The sequence below is a fragment of the Drosophila teissieri genome, chromosome 3L (genome assembly GCF_016746235.2).
Source record: "Drosophila teissieri strain GT53w chromosome 3L, Prin_Dtei_1.1, whole genome shotgun sequence".
Taxonomy (NCBI): Eukaryota; Metazoa; Arthropoda; class Insecta; order Diptera; family Drosophilidae; genus Drosophila; species Drosophila teissieri.
In genome coordinates, this window is record NC_053031.1 from 24,363,930 (window position 1) to 24,386,450 (window position 22,521).

The 22,521-nt window shown below is 40.3% G+C and overlaps 1 protein-coding gene across 4 annotated transcripts in view; it reads left to right on the forward strand.

The window, feature by feature from the left end:
• LOC122616112 (acetylcholine receptor subunit alpha-like) overlaps positions 1-22,521 on the forward strand; it is a 171,094-nt gene that overhangs the window by 120,146 nt on the left and 28,427 nt on the right. For all 4 annotated transcript variants that reach the window (XM_043791414.1, XM_043791418.1, XM_043791416.1 and 1 more), the window contains 5 exons: positions 5,207-5,375; positions 5,441-5,577; positions 5,637-5,780; positions 12,367-12,486; positions 22,191-22,437. In XM_043791414.1, coding sequence (XP_043647349.1) covers positions 5,207-5,375; positions 5,441-5,577; positions 5,637-5,780; positions 12,367-12,486; positions 22,191-22,437 — 817 coding nt within the window. The remainder of the gene's footprint in view (positions 1-5,206; positions 5,376-5,440; positions 5,578-5,636; positions 5,781-12,366; positions 12,487-22,190; positions 22,438-22,521) is intronic.

Sequence of the window (22,521 nt, forward strand, 5' to 3'; positions counted from 1 at the left end):
GCGCTGGCAAGGGCAATGACAAAAACAAAGACAAAGGAAATGCCGCCTAGATTGAAATTTAAAATTTGTTTATAAACTGGGATAGAGTGCTATATTTACGGGTTGGATAACTTGCACGTCAGTGTCAACATTAGCCAAATCAGGATTGCATTCAGAAACTTGTTTTTGAGCGACAATTCGCCTTTTTGTGGCCAGTTTTTCCGCAATTATAACACTGAATATGAGAATAGAGCTTGTTTTCCTGGCGGCGCTGATGTATTGTCGTTGGGATGATTGCTCGGTCTAGCGTCAGACGAATAAATTTGTAGTTCTTGGTGCAAATCGTTTCGAGTGTTGATTTGTGGTAGAAACTAAACGCCTTAAACGCCAATTCCAGCTGAATGCGCCAGCGCATCGGAGACTTTAATTCGTTCTACACTCAGCGACTTCCAACTGGCCATAAGCGAAGTAACCATTCTGTCTTCATCTATATCTCTCTCTCCGTCTAACTCCCGCCCGCGACCCAAAATAACTATAACTGTAATTTGCCACGCTCCCAAGAGGTAGACAATGTGTATTCAAAGAATATGCAAATCGAAATAAGCAAACACACAGTCACAGAAAAAGTCATTATATTTGAAATTAAAATTAATATACGACATTAAAGTATGGTCCATCTGCCTGTTACATACTTTTCAACGAATCTAGTATATCCCTTTACTCTACTAGTAACGGGAATATTAAAATTAATTTTCTCCTTAGTATTGTCCATCTTTAGAGATCGGCAGTAAAACTTTTTGCCACGCCCACGCTAACGCCCACAAACCGCCCAAAACTGCCACGCCTATAATTTTGAAAAATGTTTTGAAATTTTTTCACATTTTTATTAGTCTTGTTAATTTAACTCTATATACCAAAAATCTTCTTGCCACGCCCACAAACCGCCCAAAGCTGCCACGCCCACAAAAATGTTTTGATATTTTTTCCCATTTTTTGTAGTCGTGTAAATATCTCTCAATTTGCCAAAAAACTGTTTGCCACGCCCACTCTAACGCCCACAAACCGCCAAAAACTGTCAATGTTGAAGTCTCTCCTTCGAACATCCAATATCTCTTGGTTTTTTCTTATATTTCAAAAGAAAAATTATCGAACGACTAGTTTCTCGGTAGTCGGCTTCTGAAAGTATCTTTAAAAATAAAAAATATTTCAATTTATCTTCAGCTTATTGTAACAAAAAAAGCAATAAATCATTTTCGAATCGAAACCAATTCATGTAAACAAAACATTTTAAACGCATTATACTTTTTTAATTTTTTGTGCGTTCAAAAATAAGTTTGTTGTTGGTTTGATTATATTTTTATAAATTGTGAAATTGCACTTCTAGACTATATAAGTTAACTTCATAAACTTAGCATAAATCCCTCGCACAAGAATTGTGCAACAAGTATTGCAGAATAAGCAAAGCCAAACTCCTCGAGACCAGTTTTTAAACATCCGCCGCAACGGTCTTTTCAATAACCAAAATCTGAATAGTCTGCAATAATCTGAAAGCTGAGTTAATCCAGTTTAAACGAACGATTCAAAGTTTCGTTTTGCCACCAGCGACGTCGTCAATGTTCTGCCAACGGCGATGCCAACTACCCACAGCTAGCTTTGGATTTATTTACGGTAAACATTTCAGTCTTAATCCTGGCTTCAATAAAACCAAACCATCCCTGGATTAAACACGTCTTTTTATTTTTTCAATATTTATATCTCGAATAATAACTTGTATATTCAAATGTAAATCAGTCACACAAAAATGGCGCTCTCAAGCTAAAAATGTCGCAACTCCTAATGCAATTTTGAGTGTTCGCACTTACTTTTACACACTTTAAATAGGCATCTTGATGCGACAAGAGGTTTGATGTGTTGCCGCTCGTTTTAATGGACGTGATGCAAATATTGCAGATGCGCTTTTGTCAATTACTTCAGTATTATAGCTTTTGCCCGCGCTCATTTTCCTTCCGGTTTTCACTTTGAAATTTTAAATTAGTTTATTAAAAAAAACCTATAACTTTGGTTGCAAAAATAATTAATATTTCCGGCGGCGACGAAGAGAATGCGTGTGCACTTCACAGTTTCAAGCCTGTGTCCGGGTTGAGCGCCTCTCCGTCGCTTGGGTCCTGGCTGAGAGCTCTGAGAGACCGCGAGTTCATCACGGCCTCGATCCCGATGAGGACTTATTCCAGCTCTTCCGCGTTGAGGAGCGCTCTGCCCACTGCTCACAGTTTTAACACCTGCCTCCCATAGTCTGCCCATCTGCGGAGCACGGAAGTCCGCCTGCTCCTCGATCCGCTCGCGAAGAGCCTGATAGTGGCGACTCGCTCCGTCGAAGTTCGTCGTGTTGTCGCAGTGAACCGTCTGCGGGTATCCTCGTCGACCAATAAACCTTTGAAAAGCCAATAAAAAATAATCAGTACTTAGATCTGACACAATCACAAAGTGGAGATTGCTTCGTCTATCTGCAGGTTAATTTCCATAATATGTGCATCAGCCGAGGCTTGCATTTAAAGCAGCGCACAACATGACCGAACTGTCTGACTGCAGAGTTCCTAAACGTTTAAGATCAAAATATGCTGTCGTAGGATGCTGACAGGCGCTCGAGGGCACAGTTTGAATGGTGTACATGCCGGACGTAGCTCTGTACGAATTGCGAGCGTTTCGTTATCAGCAAGGGAAACTTGGCATCGTATGATATAGGAGCGTTAGATAGTCGCCCCCAACCCCAAACAATGACAAGTTGAACCGTTGAAGACTTGAAACTTCTCTTAAACATTTTTGAATCTCCGCCACCCTTTTCGAAAAGAATGTCGACAACGAAGATGGATGAGATAGAAATGGGGCTGGTCAGTACCATATGTGACGGTGTTAAGCGTGTATAATTTCAAGGATTCAAATTGGTCTTTTCTCCACACTATGAGTTGAAACATTTTTTTACATTTTTTACATCGGCAGTCAGGGCATACATGTGCAGCTGGAAGTGGATTAGCGTGGAGTACAACTCTTCTAGATGGTCCCATTATCAGGATGTCATTTAGGACCACCTGAGACGATGTTTTACAGGAAGCATTGAACACGACGAGCAACTTTGTAGACATACTCTACTCTTAAAACGCATGGATGGGGAATGGGGAGTGTCTGTAGGCGACATATGTTAGGATCTCGAGACAACCTTCGCTCAAGCGACAAAAACCGCTGTTTTGCAACCTCGAAGGAGTTGCCCAACCCATTTCGATCAGACTTTAACGGCAGGCTAACTTCAAAGTGGTTAAATTTTTCGATAACTGGAATGCTGGCGTCTTTATGAACCAAAGTTTGGAAAAGGCTGATAAAATTTTTGAACTCCGAAAAATCCCCACTAAATTTTGGCAATGCCAAATTTTGAAGTCGCGCCATAGTTGGGGCTACAGCAGCTGATCCCGAAGTTTCGCTGACACTTGCAGTCTTTAAGGCAGATACCAGAGACATTATTTTTGCCTTAGTCACTATACGAAGTTTTTCCAACTCGTCTCCAAATTCAACGACATAATCTATGTTATGTAACTGATTTGCCTTATTAATTGAAGCATTTAAATTTTCGAGTCGACATTTAAATTCTTCCTCTAAAATCGGAATAGCTCTCTGGTGTAACCCCTCATTTAATTGGCGAATGGTTCTAATCCGACTTTGTAGCTTGGTTTTTAGCTCTTCCAGAAAAGATTTATTTTTCGTTTCTTGATGTATTGATGTGCCAAAAATTAAAAGCTAGGTGCAATATTTCAGCACAAGACAATAAACATAAAATTTGTCTCCAGCTCCAACTTTCAATTTTTTGCACAAATACCTCTGGTTTCCTTTGGGTAATTTTATCAGACACTTTCTTTTACGGTGAAGGTCTCTCGGTGGTGACAGCAATAATCAGGAACTAGGATCAGGCTATTACGCGACCGACACGAATATGTTGCGTAGCGGGCAACAATTATTTTATTTGGCACACATTGGTGATGGCTCAAGCAATAATCTTATGGCTACACCGGTGAACAAATCACTAATCCATGTGCACGAGGATCACCAACTACCGATCTACGCGCTATCCATACCTTCTTGCACTTTCGCAAGAGCTATACAACAAATTTTTAAAATACTCGTACAACGTCACTAACGTTACAATTTACGGATAACTTGTAAGTAAACCACAAGAATTTATCCTCCACTTGAATCCGAGATTGATAACTATTGCGAGAGAGGCGAGCTTGGATGCTCCAGCAGCTTCTCTGTATAAATAACGAACAAAATTATTGCACAGCTGAGATGCTATGGACAATTATATCCGTTACTCGTAGAGTAAAAGGGTATACTAGATTCGTTAAAAAGTATGTAACAGGCAGAAGGAAGCGTTTCCGACCATATAAAGTATATATATTCTTGATCAGAATCAGTAGCCGAGTCCATCTGGCCATGCCCGTCTGTCCGTCCGTCTGTCCGTATAAACGTCGAGATCTCAGAAACTACAAAAGCTAGAGAGTTGAGATTAAACATACAGACTCCAGAGACATAGACGCAGCGCAAGTTTGTTGATTCATGTTGCCACGCCCACTCTAACGCCCACAAAGCGCCTAAAACTGCCACGCCCACACTTTTGAAAGATATTTTGATATTTTTTCAATTTTGTATTAGACTTGTAAATTTCTATCGATTTGCCCAAAAACGTTTTGCCACGCCCACCCTAACGCCCACAAACCGCCCAAAACTGCCACGCGCACACTTTTGAAAAATGTTTTGATATTTTTTCATTTTTGTATTAGACATGTAAATTTCTATCGATTTGCAAACAAATTTTTTGCCACGCCCACTCTAACGCCCACAAGCCGCCAAAAACTGTCAGTGTTAAAGACTCTCCTTCGCACTTCAAATACATAGCTGAGTAACGGGTATCAGATAGTCGGGGAACTCGACTATAGCGTTCTCTCTTGTTTTGTCTTTAAAGTTGGCATGTTAACAATAAATAAATTTAGGTACTACTGGCAACTGCAAGACCCGATTTTAGTCATAAAGTTATATTATTTGCTATTCACAAGTTTTTTGATATTATAACTTTTTGGTTCTTACATTTTAACAATTAAATGTAAGGAATAGAAAAGTAATCATATCTTGAAATAAGCAAGAAGCACAAAAATAGTTAAAAACAAAATTAACCAAATTGCAGGAATGAAAAGTTTTATACTTGTTGCGACGAACCATATTTGGACATCACATTTAATATAACAATGAGAAGGAAGACGCTTTTTTATACTGTTAATATAATAATACCGTGCATGGGAATATCCTTTTTAACTGTATTGACATTTTATCTTCCATCGGATAGTGGAGAGAAGGTAATTAAAGATGTATAAACATATTCCTTTTGAAATTAAAATATATATATAATAATTTGTTTCAGGTTACTCTATCTATTTCCATTCTTATTAGTCTTCACGTGTTCTTTCTTTTGGTGGTTGAAATTATACCGCCGACGTCATTGGTTGTTCCGTTGCTGGGAAAATACCTTATATTTGCAATGATACTTGTGTCTATCAGGTAATATTGAATTCAATTGTAGATAAAATATGACGTAATATTTTTAAAATTCTTTTAAGTATCTGCGTGACGGTTGTCGTTTTGAACGTTCATTTTCGTTCACCTCAAACTCATAAAATGGCACCCTGGGTTAAGCGCGTCTTTATTGACTTTTTGCCAGCGTTTTTATTCATTAAAAGGCCGACGTACAACTTCGAAACAAGGTAAACAATTTTATAAAAAAAATTTACAAATGTGACCGAATGGAAACCAGTTATAATTTGATACAATTTTTTAAAAATATAGCTTTAGGGGCTTTTGCTAAACTTAAAAATCCATTTAAATTTGTTACGGTTTCTTTTATGTACATACATAAAATGTTATCTTCGATCTTTAAAATAATGATTCTGTTATATTGGTTGATTTTGTTTTTTTTTTTGAGATAAATGTACGCTTTAATCATATAGTTGTTGTTGTTGGAAATACAATACATTTTTTTTCATCGTAGAGAGAATAAAACAGTGCAGTTCCCCGACTATCAGATACCCGTTACTTAGCTAGTGCGGACGAGAAACCCCAACCTGTTTTGGGCATGTAGATAGAAATGGGGGGAAAAAACTGTAATGGGCGGCACTGGAATTTGCTTCTTGTAGGTCTGGTAGATCTGCGTGATCCTGCGGCCGGCTTGACCAGCAGGCGATAGTCCGGTCCCATCCCCGAGTACCCCATGCCGATGGGCTTCTAGATCATCGTGGTGCACACTATGCTCCACAAAGAGCGGGGTTGGACGCTACAATACTCACGGAGCTAGCTCCACCGGAAACGGCCGCTAATGCATACTCCAGTTGGTTTTCCGAAAGGAAAATCCTTACTGCCTCAAACGCAGTAAAGCGATATGTAACATAAAAAAGCCGACATACTCGTACAGAAACCAAGAGAGAACGCTATAGTCGAGTTCCCCGACTATCTGATACCCGTTACTCAGCTAGTGGAAGTGAGGAGAGTCCTTAACACTGACAGTTTTTGGGCGTGGCAAATAGTTCTTTGGCAAATCGATAGAAATTTACAAGTCTAGTATAAAAATGAAAAAAAAAATATCAAAACATTTTTCAAAAGTGTGGGCGTGGCAGTTTTGGGTTTGTGGGCGTTTGAGTGGGCGTGGCAACATGAATCGACAAACTTGCGCTGCGTCTATGTCCCAGGAGTCCGTATGCTTAATCTCAACTTTCTACCTTTTGTAGTTCCTGAGATCTCGACGTTCATACGGACAGACAGACGGACGGACAGACGGACATGGCCAGATCGACTCGGCTACTGATCCTGATCAAGAATATATATACTTTATATGGTCGGAAACGCTTTCTTCTGCCTGGTACTTACTTTTCAACGAATCTAGTATACCCTTTTACTCTACGAGTAACGGGTATAATTACACCTTATCCAAACTTTCTTGTTTTTAAAATTCCTGATTTAGCGACCTTCATACGGACATTGCCAGATCGACGCGACTAGTACCTGACCGAGAATATATGTTCTTTATAGGGTTGAAAACGCTTCCTTTTACCTGTTACATGCTTTCAACGAACCTAGTATACCCTTTTATTCTACTAGTAACGGGTATAATTAACATTCAGAGAAAATACATTGGTATACATCCTGTAGTTGTAATTGAAAAAATAGTGTTGATTTTTTTGAACTGCAAAAAAAATTAGCTCTTTCAGCTTTTATTAGTAATAGGGAATTCAGGTTCTTGAAAAAAGGCATCGTCCTTTTAAATTTAATGAAACCTAAAATAAGGCCAGATTTTATTCAAAACGCTTTTCCGCTAAACTAGAGGTATTTTAACTTTAGCGGTTTAATATATCGAACAAACAAACCGACAGAAAGACGCTTACTATTTGAAAAATTCCATTCAACCCCTCTTTCTTCTTCTTTCGACCAAAGACATTAGAATAACAAGATGCGTAACGGCCATACATTGCTTTTGCACTATGCAGCCACTTGTTGGTGACGGCCAAAATGTGCTAGAAGACGATTTTCGGACCGAAATATATTTTTATCTAACTTACGAATATGACTAACGTTTTGATCGCTTTCAATATGATCTAATAAAATATTATTTAAAAATTGGTGCCATGACAATTATTTTTTGAAAGAAAAAAAAATATTATTCGATTGTTAAAATCGCCGCTCAAATTAGCTGCCGTTTACATAGTTATTTTTATGTTAATAATAATGTTAATATTAATAATTAATAAAATGTAATATACATATATAATAATCGGTACCCAGCTTTAAGCAAACATGGGCTTTTCAGACCACGGAGCCTCTGCCCCTTTTTAAAAATATCAAATTAGAATATACCAAAATAATTAAACTGAATCTTATTTGCATTTTAAATAATGAAAGTGTCACTTACATGCTACTAATTTAACTTAATAAATTTAATAAATAATTATAACATTTACAAAGTAAATTATTACAAATTTTATAATTATAAAATAAATATAAATTTTTAAACTGTTTATTGCAAAATTGTTTTTTCGAAGCATTAATGTGCGGACACAACCCAAGCGAAATCAATGCAAGTATCCCACCGCTGCGCGAGCTTTCCCAGTAATTTTCCATAACTTCTCACTCCTAACTCTAACTTCTTTACATCTTAAGCTAGCATAATCATATGGCGATCCAATGCTTAGTTTAGTCACAATTTGCCTCTCAATAAAAACCTACGCATGAGTATCCACATAATAATTTCAAGTGTCTGAAATTAACCAATAAATAAACTAAACAGTAACACTGAAGGTTTCATCTATAAAAACACAAAAAAAGTGGTCTTTGAGATAACCGGATAACCGCAACTGCGTTTTTTTCCGGACATTTGATTTTGTGTACATGTTTATTGGCCCTTTCTTTCCCTTTTCTCGACCACCATGCGGAGTGTGATTCAACAACGGGACTTGTGCAAAGGCCAAATTACTCGTGCGCATAATAATGCCTTAAAATTGATTGACTTCGTTCAATTTGTGGAAACGATAGTTGTCCGCCTGGCACAACTACAAGAAAATTTTTTGCGGTTTGTACTGCTCTCGGAAGAGCTGTATGCCTTTCAAAAGGAAGCCGATTGGGATATCGCGGCCACTGAGGAATTATGAGGACTGGAAACATTTTTCGGACATGTTTATTGGAAACTCAATGGTTCGTTCATTCATGGAGATGAACCTCACCAGGCTTTCTTGGACGCTAACTATCCTACAGAGCGTCATTTTGCTGCCTCCCATAAGCGCTCGACGGACGGGGTTTATATCGTCGAGTACCCTTTCAAAGAAAAGGCACCGCCTGTTGAATCGACCTTGCCACAGGCCACCAATCGCCTGTTTTCGCTCAATGACAGTCTTCATATTGGTCCACTGATTTAAGACGATATTTTTGGTGTATGTCTACGTTTCCGGCAGCACCAATATGTTCTGTGCTTATATATCGAAAAGATATTTCGCGGAATTCAAATCTTCAAGCCGCACACCAATTTTCAGCGCATTGTTTGGTGCAAAACTGAGAATAAACCCATGTTTCATTTTCGCCTGCTGACGATGACCTACGGACTGGCACCATCCCCTTTTCTGGCTGTTCGAGTTCTAAAGCAACTCGCCGACGATCACCGCCAAGAGTACCCTGCAGCATCCCACGCACTTCTGCACGATGCCTATGTCAACGATATTCCAAAAGGGTGCAACACCTTCGAGGACCTCATGATTCTAAAGGACGAGCTTATTGGATAAAGTCAAATTCAAACTACTCAAATGGAGTTCCAATAGTTGGCGTCTTCTGAAATCAATTCCTGAAGAATTTTTTTTAGCCCATTTAGGTCCGCAACAAATCAGCCGAGGATTCACCAGTCAAAATTCTTGGAATCCAATGGAATCCAGGTTAAGACGTCCTGTATATCAATCTAAAGGATTTCGATGCGACCATTTCTCCCACAAAAATTCCTGAAACTGTACGCACGCTCTGGAGAGACTTGGTAGAGGATTTGCCAGCACTTACCCAATGCCAAGTCCTAGGGTATATTGCGTCACCATTTCGAGACGTTCAGCTGCACGGATTCGCCAACGCATCCACACACGCATACGGGGCGGTAGTTTACGCTTGAGTTGCAGTTGGATGCAGTTTTCAAGTCACCCTTGTTGCCGCCAAAACTGGGGTGGCCCCGATCAAGTCCGAATCGATTCCACGTTTGGAGCTAAATGCTGCCTTACTTCTCTCTCGATTGCTTACTCTCGTAAAAACGTCACTGACCATTCCTCTTTTCAGCACGAGCTGCTGGACAGATTAAGAAATTGTGCTACACTGGCGACATTGGAACACCTACCTCTGCAACCGAACGGATAAGATACTAAACGACTTTCCCCGGAATTGCTGAAACCATGTTCGCACGGAAGACAATCCTGCTGATTGTGCTTCTCGAGGACTTCATCCGTCATAGTTTCTGGGGCATCAACTGTGGTGGAAAGGCCCATCGTGGCTGGCTACACCGACCTCTGAGTGGCCACCTTTTACAAACAAGTTCAGCGTATCGTCAAATTTCAATGTCAACACGGAGAAACGAGCCATAAAGCCCACAATCCTACATAACATTCCTGACAAAAGTATTCACACTCTTCGATCTCATCAAAGGACTTCTTCACCATTCCTTACTTCTGAAGAGCTACTGGCCGCACAACGCCGACTCATTCGACATGTGCAACAGAAATGCTTGGCCAGAGAATATGCCTAGCTGGTGAATCGACGCCAGCTTAACGCTAAATCGCATCTAATCCGGTGCAACAGAAATGCTTGGCCAGAGAATATGCCTAGCTGGTGAATTGACGCCAGCTTAACGCTAAATCGCATCTAATCCGGTTCTCTCCGTTCCTAGATGATTTTGGAATAATCCAAATCGGTGGGAGAATCGAGAAATTTACGCGAAACTTGCCAAACACCCAATTATGATACCCAAGGATCGTAACTAGCTGGACTACTTGTTCTACATTTTCATGTCTCCCATCCTCACACTGGAGTTGATGCAACGTTTACCAATCTCCGTCAGTAGTACTGGATTCTGGGAGCCCGCAATCTCATTAGAAATGCAAACGCAGCTTTCTTCAACGCAAAGGCACCAGTAACCAGATCATGGGAGAGCTACCAATTCCTCGAGTTCAAACTAGCCGCTGCTTTCAACATAAAGGTTTCTGGAAACGGTGGCATGTGGAATACCTGACATCTCTTCACAAAATGGCATTTGGAAACCCACAATCTGAAGATCCACACACTGGTAGTACTCAAGGAGCCTAATCTACGACCTTCTAAATGGATCCTTGGACGGATCACCGAAGTTCACGCAGGATTAGACGACCAGTTGCCAAAATTGCTGCGCTGCCTCTGTGCTGAACAACCGTTCAGGGGGGCCGGTATGTTTGGGAACGAGACACCCTTTATGCGCGCGACCAAGGCACCCTTTATCTATCTTCATCTTTGTTCGCTTATCAGCGTAATCAATTCAAGCACCCCACCACTGCGCGAGCTTGCCCAGTACTTTTCCAAACCTTCTAACTCCTAACTGTAACTTGTTTACATCTTAAGCCAGTATAATCATATGGCGATCCAAAGCTTAGTTTAGTCACATTTTGGCTCTCAATAAAAACGTAAACATAGGTGTCGACATAATCATTTTAGGTAACACTGGCGGTTTAATTTATAAACAATGTCATTTATGAAATTTTGTATTATGTATTATTATACCCGTTACTCGTAGAGTAAAAGGGTATACTAGATTCGTTGAAAAGTATGTAACAGGCAGAAGGAAGCGTTTCCGACCATATAAAGTATATATATTCTTGATCAGGATCAATAGCCGAGTCGATCTGGCCATGTCCGTCTGTCCGTCCGTCTGTCCGTCTGTCCGTCCGTATGAACGTCGAGATCTCAGGAACTACAAAAGGTAGAAAGTTGAGACTAAGCATACAGACTCCAGAGACATAGACGCAGCGCAAGTTTGTCGATTCATGTTGCCACGCCCACTCTAACGCCCACAAACCGCCCAAAACTGCCACGCCCACGCTTTTAAAAAATGTTTTGATATTTTTTCATTTTTGTATTAGTCTTATAAATTTCTATCGATTTGCCAAAAAACTTTTTGCCACGCCCACTCGAACGCCGACAAACCGCACAAATCTGCCACGCCCACACTTTTGAAAAACGTTTTCATATTTTTTCATTTTTATATTAGTCTTCTTAGTTTCTATCGATTTGCTAAAAAACTTTTTGCCACGCCCACTCTAACGCCCACAAACCGCCAAAAACTGGCAGTGCTGAAGACTCTCCTTCGCACTTCCACTAGCTGAGTAACGGGTATCAGATAGTCGGGGAACTCGACTATAGCGTTCTCTCTTGTTATGTACATAGATTCGGCTATTATTATATCTATGCTGTATTCCAATGATTTTGTGTAAAGTCAAAACTAGAGTTTTTACGTGGTAGCAATTTATTAAAAATAATATAGATTCGAAATCTAAGAACTTGCAAAAAGAAGGGCACATTTTGTCAAATTTACAATGCATGAGGATACGGGTGCACACATACGATGGTCGGCTGTGCGTACAAGAGAGCTGCTGGCTCTAGAGCTCTCCGCTCTCTGGCTTTTGAACAAAAATTTGAAAAAAAAATTGTATGGCGTTAAGCATCTTCTTATTCTAATGTCTTTGTTTTGACACATTTCCTTTCATATCTCCTAAAATTTTACCATCTACAAATAATGTACACTTTTTTTTTCAGTAAATTACTTTTAAAGGACACACATGCTTGCTTTTACCCTTATTATTCTGCGACGAATATTGATCGACTCGTGTCGTCAGGATACAACAATAGTCTGCCAAAGGAAGAGTTATCGCAAAGGAAAGTATTACTAATTTGATTTTTTATTACAGTAAGGCTATTAATAACTTGTGGCATATATAACGATTTAAGTTGATAGAGGTATATATATTAAACTTGCGTTTACCTGTGCCAGTCAGTTTCCATGAGATGTTAGTTTTTCAAATACCAAAATTACTTTCGAAAGAACATCTCGCTATTGCCGTGTATAATCCTAAGTGGACTACCAAAAATTACCGCCTTTCTAAGCAATTTTTTACCTCATTGAATCCAGTACTGCGCGTTGGATACAATTAAACGTTTACGAATATGTATCTACGATTATTAAGATAAGATTATACTTCTGTTTATTAATCTCCATCGGACGTATGTGTGGTCTATGCGATAAGTCCCAAGTAGTTTGTCGCCTTTTTGTTTCTCATTTTAAATTTACTAAAATGCACTTTCTACTATTTTGTGGTATTACTTAGGAATGGAATTCCCCCAGAAAGTGATGTTTTTCTCCGAAAAATTATCCTGCCCATAAATGTTGAATGTTTTCAGCTTACATATGGATTCTTAAAAAATATCTGAAGGCCGATCCAATTACACTTATACTCCTTCGCTTCTACTAGATTTCAGACTGTCCTCCTTAGAACTCATCTATAATTTATGTACCGGATGGATGTTCTTCTTCGTCATAAAAGTCTTCCAAAAAAATTGCCTACCCAGAAATGGGCAACGAAGTTTTTTTCTTAATCTACGTCTTGGCAATCGCGTTACAATCTGTGACAACTTCTAAAGTTCCCAGGAGAATTACACATTGTCAACGCTTTATTTTTTTCCTCAGTTATACTGTTCATAAAAAAAATTTATTTTTCTACTCATACACATTAAAGGGATGTAACCGTCTATCGTCAGAATCCTTTTGGATATGATATTTTTCATACACTGCTCTGTCCTTGTGAAAGGACTTAATAAATCTGATAAAGGCTTGGCTATGACTGGAATGTTTTCTACTCTTGTGTTTTCTAGATGCTGTTCATGTTGATGTACCCAAAAAAGTCTATTACTAATATTTGCTCCTCCATATTAACGTTCTAATAAAAGCTCTACCTTAATTTTTGATGTTTGTTAAGTCCAATGGATTGTAAATGTTCAATCACACTATCCATTTCTACTAACAAATTCGTGCTTTATTCTGTTAATTAAAACCTAAAAACTATATCTAAGTCTTAGATCATGTTAACGTTCAATTATAAAAATCCTCCATTTCCATCGTTTCTTACGCTGTCTCTCGCTGCAGACAATTGATTCCAGCGAAATCGTCGAGTTTCCGCCACTCACAAATATAGCAACTGTATATATAGCCTCGCCAACTCAAAAACTGTTATTGGCATCAACTAGCTCGTTGAGTTAAACTGATAGCCACAAAGAAAATGCATTTCGACAAAAAACGATTTTAAACGAGTCAAAAGATTTCGTGTCCAAGGAAGACACAATCTCTTACGGAGACAGAAGATTTCGAGTCCAGAGAGGACACAGTCACACAAAACCTGAAAAATGTATGGGATTCAAGAAGGTTCGAGTCGACAGATCCAAAAGAAATCCTTGACCAGGGAGTGACTTGAAAATCCGGGCCTGCGCTGACAAGGTTAACACAAAAGGACACATCGTGAAGGAAGACCTTCGAAACAGTGGACAGAAAGTTCCAGGATAAGCGGCAAGGAATCCAAAGCCTCCTATAGCACCGCCAATATGATTGAAAACGTAGAAGTGATAGACCATTAGGATACGATTTTAGGCGTGCAGCACACTCCTCTTTTAATTTATATATACGTCAAAAGTGTTGGTGTTTTGTAAGGACAAACAAAAGATAAGTAAAACGGCGTCATGAACATCACTATGCGTTGGAAAATATCGTATCCCGCATCCGCAATAAGACTAAAAGACCGAGTCCGCTTAACAAGCATAAGCAGTACCGTGACATAAATATAAACCAGCCAATCGAACTGAAATAATGACAGCCGAGACTAAACCGCCGACAAAATAAACAAAAGGAAATAGTGAGCATATGCATTGTTTTAATGCCAGCCAAAATTAGGTAAAATCAATGACACCCAAAACAAGTGCAGTGCCGCAGTGAAACATACATACTACCATACATCTTATCTTAATATATATAAATCTCGTGTCACAATGTTTGTCCTCAATGGACTCCTAAACCAATCAAACGATTACAATAAAATTCGCACACCATGTGCAGTTCGATTCAACTTGAGAGATAGGATAGTTTAAATTCTGGAAAAAGTCAAAAGAAAAGCGGGAAAACCGTTTTTTACATGCAGCGCCATTTCCAAAACATAGGATGTCATTCTTCTCTGCTCATTTTGTTTTATTTAATTCATGAGACAAACTTTATTTGGTTCATAAATAAATTGTAACAGCAGGCATTTGTTTTTGAGGTGGTAAGTTGAACTGTGTTAATTATGTGTATCGTGCATTTGAGGTTAAACTCACCAATTGCACCTTCTTCGACTTCCACATCCTCATCCTCCTTCTTCTTCATCAATTAGAAGATACACGAGCCGAACGCAATAAAGCAAGAACACTAAAGCATCAACAATCACGCAGGTTTTCAGAAGAAGGGGGAGGAAGAAGACGAAGAAGGAAGAAGAAAGAGGAAGAAGAAGGAGGAGGATTAAGAAGATGGAGGAGGAAGAAGGAGAAGGATTAAGAAGATGGAGGAGGAAGAAGGAGGATGAAGAAGAAGAAGGAATAAGGAGCATGAAGAAGTCAGAAGAAGAAGGAGGAGGAAGAAGAAGAAGAATGACCCATAAAAAATCTCTGGAAGCATTAAACAGAACAATGCAAGATCTACGTCGCAATCAACAAATTTTGGGTGGTGCAATAATATTTTTGTCAGGAGATTTCCGACAAACATTGCCCGTCATTCCACGTGCAACGTTAGCGGATCAGGTCAATGCTTGCTTGAAGTATTATTTCCTGTGGCGATATGTCCAAAAGCACTATGATCAATCTGCAGAACGGTTTTCGAAGCAATTATTAGAAATCGGAAGTGGCAAAGTTCCAAATACAAATGGCTTGATCACTTTGCCAAACAATTTTTGTACAATTCTACAATCTAAAGGGGAATTAATAGAAAGCGTTTTTCCAAATATAATTCAAAATCACAGAAATCACGATTGGTTGACAGAACGAGCAATATTGTCACCAAAAAATGTACATGTCAATGAAATCAATTTTCACATTCAAGAAAAATTGCCAGGCGCACTGATATCATATAAATCTTTTGATAGCGCTATGAAAGAAGATGATGCAGTGAATTATCCAGTTGAATTTTTAAATTCCCTAGAACCGCCTGGTATGCCAACGCATTTTTTGAACTTAAAAATCGGCTCATCAATTATTTTACTACGGAATTTAAATGCACCAAAATTGTGCAATGGCACAAGACTGGTTATAAAAAAATTGATGCCGAATTTAATTGAAGCCACGATATTGACTGGAAAAGCGAAAGGAGAAATGGTGCTCATACCGCGTATTCCGTTGATACCAACAGACATGCCGTTTGAATTTAAGCGACTGCAATTCCCAGTGCGTCTATCATTTGTCATGTCCATCAATAAGGCACAAGGACAAACGCTTCAAGTATGCGGGTTGAATTTGGAAGAGCCGTGTTTTTCTCATGGGCAGCTATACGTTGCCTGTATAAGAGTTGGCATTCCGAACTCTTTATTTGTATTCGCTCCAAATGGACAAACGAAAAATAAAGTTTATCCAAATGTTTTGGATTGAAAATAACAATTTTCAAATAAAATAAATGACTTTCATATAACAAATTCTAGGAATTTTTCACTAAATTTTAAGACTGCATGCGGCGAAGCGCACAGGGCCAACTAGTACATATATATAAATATATAAAATATTCACTTTGCGTATGTTTTTTATTTTTGTGCTCACGTGTATATTGTGGGTTTTATAATACGCAGTTCTTCTTTATTCCGCTGGTCAGCACAGACTGATTCTTAATGTTATTTACATCAGCTTAACATAGTCTTAACATAAGTTTAATATCGTTATCGTGTACTATAAGTATTCATATCTCAGTGGGACCAGAGGGTCAGCCTACTACAATATGAATCTTTAATTTCAACTTAATATCTAGTAACGCCTAGGATCCAAAGCGTCGAGATCTCATCGCACAGGATTAGATAGGGGTAAGTTTGACGGAACATAGTTTCCTGAAAATTAAATGTTTAATAATTAATATGTTGGTTAGTAAAGTGAACTTATTACCGTCGATTATTCTTTGAAAAAGTATGTCATTTGTTTTGTTATTGGAAAAATTTAAATTTAAATTTAAGTTTGAGAGGTTCGAGGCTTTAAAGGTTCCATGAGTATTTTGGGCGGGGGACGTCTTTAGTTTGGGCCAACGTACTAGGCCACGTAGCCAGGTCGTTTGTGAAGCTCGAGTCCAGGAAAATAGAAAAACTGTTTTGGACAACTGAAGAGGGATTTAGACATACACTTTTTCTGGACGTGCCAGTTCCACGTAGGAGCCTGGTAAAAGTTCCCTAGAAAGAGGAACCACTGTTTTAGGTGGGCCACTTCCCGAATAGAACCTTGTAATAAGCTTCCTAGGAATAGCTCCCTACCGATAGCTTTTTAAGGCATCAAAATACGCCGACACCGGTACAGCCGAGATTAATCAGCCGGCAAAACAAACAAAAGAGTGAACCTTTGCATTTTTTAAACCCCAGCCAACAAAAGGTGAACACAATGACACCCAAAACAAGTGCAGTGACCGAGTAATTGAATCAGATAGCGGCTGGACCGTGATTATATATTTAATAATCAGTTTGTGTTATTTTTTTTTTTGTGTGCAAAATGTTTTTCTTTTATAATGTGTTTCAGCACTTATATGAATGTAATATTTCAACGTAATATCTAGTAATGCCTAGGATCCAGAGCGTCTAGATCTCATCGCACAGGATTAGATTAGGGTAAGTTTGACGGAACACAGTTTCCTAAGTTTCTTATTATCTGCCCACATAGATATTCTCGTGCCAACTTTACTTATTTTTAAAAACAAAAGCGTTAACAAGAAGTATTAAAGATTAAACAAATTTTCTGCTTCCTCCAGGCAATGCAATTTTCTAATTAAAAAGCTAAGCTTGTGGGGCAGTGAGGACTGATGACTGCCGAACGCTACGAATCTAATTATTTTGTAGGCACTTCTAATATTTATTCTCGTTTTGGTGGACAGGTTAAAGGCTTACCAAGCTCCCAAGTCCAAAATACGACGAGCCTTTGCAGGGACCAAGCCTTTTCGAGGACAAGGGCACTAATATGCCTACGTAACAGTGTCCCCACAAACTGTCCCACACAGCGTCGTCACACACCACTTGAGATTAACAAGCTTGCCCCTCTCCAGATGTTCTATCCAGACAAGATGCGTCACCAATAGTGCTTCGGACAAATCTTCTCTTCTTCACTAACATTTCCCGTAGATTAGTAACACCTGCAGACCTTGTAAACCAGCGGCACCTCAAGGTTTTCTCGTAGATCACCTCCTCCAATTTCGCCATTTTGATCTCTCACAGAATTATTTCGTTTTGCCAATCTTCTACTTTCCTAATTTTCATACCAGAGTTTTGTAAGTTCTGAACTTACTGTTACTACCAAAAACTTATCACAAAGGTTTAATTTTCAACAAACAAATTAGGTAAATGAATATAATTGATAAATATCTCTGGTAGAGTCCCCAAAATTGTCGCCCCAGGTTATCATTTAGAGAAATATACTCCTGACCTAACGTTGCATATTATATCAGAGACGCGCATGTTTTTTTCGGGCCCCAGTCAAGAAAGTAATTTTTCTATAAGTCCGCGGATATAAACAATACAACCCGGCTTAACATTGGTGTAAGGTCTCGAATTTTTCAGTGGAATATCATTAAGTGGCGTGGAAATTAACGATTTTCCATCGAAAATGTTCCATGTGCTGTTCAATAAATGCGCTGTCTCGAGAGAAGCATTAGCCCATTTTTGGTGTGATTCCCTTACCAAACATCTGATTGGTGGGAGACCTTGTTAAGGTCGGTGTCTCGCCGTACCAGTTTGTTGGTGAGTAGCCTTACTAAGCTGGTCAATTAGCAGGGAGTCCCGGCAGATGGAGCCACCAGCACCCACGGAGGCTACCAACTCAGAAAGCGATATGTTTAGCTATGACTATGTGGTTAGCTAGACGCGCGGAGTTGATAGAGGGAACCCCAGAGGAAAACGAGGCAGTTCGCCCCATAGAGACTTGTCGAGGGCGAAAGTAGCTTCTGCCGCTGGTGCTCCAGAGCCCACGCAGTCAAGGACAAGCTAGAAAACTACGGAAAAGTGCTAGCTGCTGTAAACGAAACAGCTATTTGCACTGCTGAGCACGAAGGTGCGAAGCCATACAGACGTTGAAAGTTTATGGCCATGCGGAGTTCGTTGTGCAGCGCGGACCTGGAAGTGTTGCCGCGGAAATATCGCGTATCCGCGAAACATGCCTCGTGAGCGTAGTTACTGTAGCGGTCTCGCCTGAACACGCCGGTGAGCAAATACGTTGCATGAACCGCTACGAGAAGGTGATAAGCGCGTTCACAGTCGTGCTGGAGGAGCGCTGCAAGCTGCACGCAATGCCGCCGCTAGCATCTCCTAAACGGTGTTCATGCTCCTGCTACCCTGCATGTACTCAGCTACGTACCCTAGCTTGCCCGTTTCTTCGTCAGCTCCTACACCGGTGCCGCTGATACCAAGGGAGACCTAATCTGCTGTGGTCTAGAGCAAGTACCCGAATATCTATGGAAAGGAGGGGAAAGAAGAAAGTCCGCAAGGAGATCGCTCTGTCTCTTGGCGTTCCAATTCACGAGGTGAGAGGTCTTGCGCGTAGTGGTGCCATCATACCGTGCCCTGGTACATAGCTACGCTAGCCACAGGTGTGTCGGATTGGACCACCAGGTAAAGAACTTCCGGTTTGCAGAAAATGTCCGCCGACAGTGCGGAAGGCAGGCCATAGTGCACGAAGTGACCGCTTCAGGGGCTATGCCTCGGGGCACCATATGCTGTTACCTGGCTGCCCAGTGTATCCGGCAGTTTTAGCAAGGGTGCAAGCTAGACATTGATATGTTTAGCTTCACCCAAGCGAATTGTGGTCGGGAAGAAGCTTCCATGAGTGACTTGGTATAGCACCCGAACTTTCGAAAGACTTTTCGTTATCGTCCCTGGACCAACAAGTCTCTACCCTGCGCAGGATTGTACATGACGTGTGTGATCTTGCCGTGGGTAGGAAGACACCTGGATCGCCCAGGCGGAAGATCAGTTGGTAGACCGCCGACCTCGCCTTAATGCGTTGAGAAGTCAGGAGACATAGATTCCAGTCGTCATCATGACAATGATGCTATGGAGCTTATTGTGGTCGAACTGAAGCATGCCTCAGCCTGTTAAATAAGCTTATCCTGAAGACCAAAGAGGACAGCTGAAGCTGGTTCGTGGGAAAAAACTCACATGATCCCTGGGGTCGCGTATACAGAATATGTCAAAGTCGCAGGAAACGCACGATGATTGGGTGCCTCCGCGTGATTGGAGAGCTGGACACCGACTGGAGTACTGTGCGCGTGGGCTTCTCCGTACCTTTTTTCCAGTTGCGGAGCATGATTGCCCCAGCGGAGGAAGTCACAACGATCCTCAACATTTACGATATTGATGCTTGTGTCGCTAGATTAAAGAGTAAACTCACTCCTGGCATGGACGGCATCAATTGCATACCTTAGCAACTGCTGGTGCTGTATTCGTGTTGCATGCGAGTCGGGTATTTTTCGGCTAAGTGGAAGTGCCCAGCGTCATACCGCGGCATTTGCTTACTGCCAGTATTTGGCAAAGAGCTTGAGGCCATAATGATGGATCGTGTGAAAAAAGTTCTTCCGGACGGCAGCAGATGGCAATTTGGATTTCGCCCGTTGTGTGGAGGATGCTTGGAGAACGTAAGGAGCTGTGTTTTTGCCAGCCTGACATGTTCAAAATTATCGTATACTCTAGATAACGTTGAATGGAACGCTGCACTAGCCGAGTTGTGATGTCGAGAGATGGGCTGTCCACAGGAATGAGTAGGGGCTGTCCACAGGGATCAATCAGTGGCCCATTCATGAGTGGGTGCTATGAGTGCTGAGTACTGCTTAGTACTTCTTAGAAGCCTTGAGCCGTATAGTGCATTAAGGCCATATGCGGATGATCTATTGCTTCTCGTCGAGAGAAATTTCCGACTAACCCAGGGCTAAGTCTTTCTGAGCCATATCGAATCTCGACAGCGAAATCGACAGCGAATGACTGGAGTCGTTGGAGCATTGGTGCGTGTGCTTCAAGCTGACTGGGGATTCAAACCTCGAGCCAGGCGGACAAAATATGCTGGACTCATGGTGCCTTGAGCGCTATTCGGTGCCTCGGTGTGGTATGTTACGACAACAACGCTGGTCCCTAGAGGAAAACTTATTGTCCGCTGTGGCACCGCTAGTTTTTGCTGGTGTTCCCCCATTTGACTTGATTGCCTTGCAAATAGCAGCCAAATACAATCTAAAGCTTAGATACGAGTACCCGCTGGAGGAATGCGATCTGATGTAAGGCGGACCTCACAGGTCCTAGCTGGGAGCAACAAGTAATACAAATGGAGCAGTGCTTCCTACGCAGGGGGCAAGAAAGATGGGACAACGCTGGAGCATCCGGCCGAGTACCCAAAGGTTTATCCCAGAAGTTTGCGCGAACTTTCGTAATCCGCACTTTGGATTTACGATTCGTACTTCGTTCTTGCTCACCGCATACGGATCGCCAAACGCATTTCTGTTGAGAACAGAGCTTTTGGAAACTACCATAAACTGCCTGCTCAAACGGAAACAGGAAACGTACTTACATCATTATTCATCGGAGACGCTTGAAGCCAGGAAGGATGCGCGGTGCCTTAACTGTAATTCCAAATGAAACTTCGCTAGGGATTGCCGCAAGCCAAAAAGAGAGCGCGGATCTAGCTACGCTTGCGGTACCTTTGTGCACTTCGTCGGGCAATGCCCAGAGCGTAAGAGTGCAAATACAACTTATTATGTAAGATACGTTAAAATTTTTTTTTAATAATTCTGGTTGTAATGCCTTCAACGTGGAACACATCAAGTAAGGCAAGTTCGAGGGGATCCGATTCACACACTGAAATATTTAGGTATGTGGCTTTAAATTATAACAAGCTTGCATAATGTATTTCAGTCATCACGATGATGCTAGTTCATAACTCAGTGGGAACAAAATTTCTTTGTCGATTTCTCTTAAATATTTTATAACCGATGTGTTGGTTTAAAGCAAAATTAAGCATCATTGAACAGCAACGGTAAAATCAAAATTTTCGACATTAAAATTGTTCAAATTAATCAACTTGAACTTACACAAAAATGCGAAAGGGTAATTTTTTAGGGTGGACTTTTTTAAAAGTTTTATACAGTACTTTTAAAAGTCTAATTTCGTTATTTTTCAACAAAATTCTTCTTTGCCCACTTGTTTATTGTTAGAAATGGATTGGTTTTAATTCCTTAAGAATGCCTCTAAGTTTTCTTGTCAAAATATTTAGCAAAAATCAATATCCTTATTAATTAAGTAAATTATACTTTGACTTCGTATTTCGGTAAATGGTTATCAAAATATTTTTTTTTTCAGCATTACGGCAAGTGGACCATTTGGAGGAAGCTGTCAGGTTCATGGTCCAGTTCCGCCACTCACGCATTGTAGTTCAGACGAAATAGCTGCCGTCCCCGATATGGATATAGGATCTTTTGGGATGAAAAGTCCCATTTTAAACAATCCAGCATTTTCCCATTCCAAATGCCTTCCAAAAATTCACAAAAGCTGTTTTTGTGTGCGCTTTATAGCAGAGCATACAAAAATGCAAGAGGACTCAACTAAAGTAAGTTAAAAATTATTATTAGTTAAAATACTTACCAGAAATAAATCATTTTTTACTTGTTTACACTAGAAATGTATACCAGAG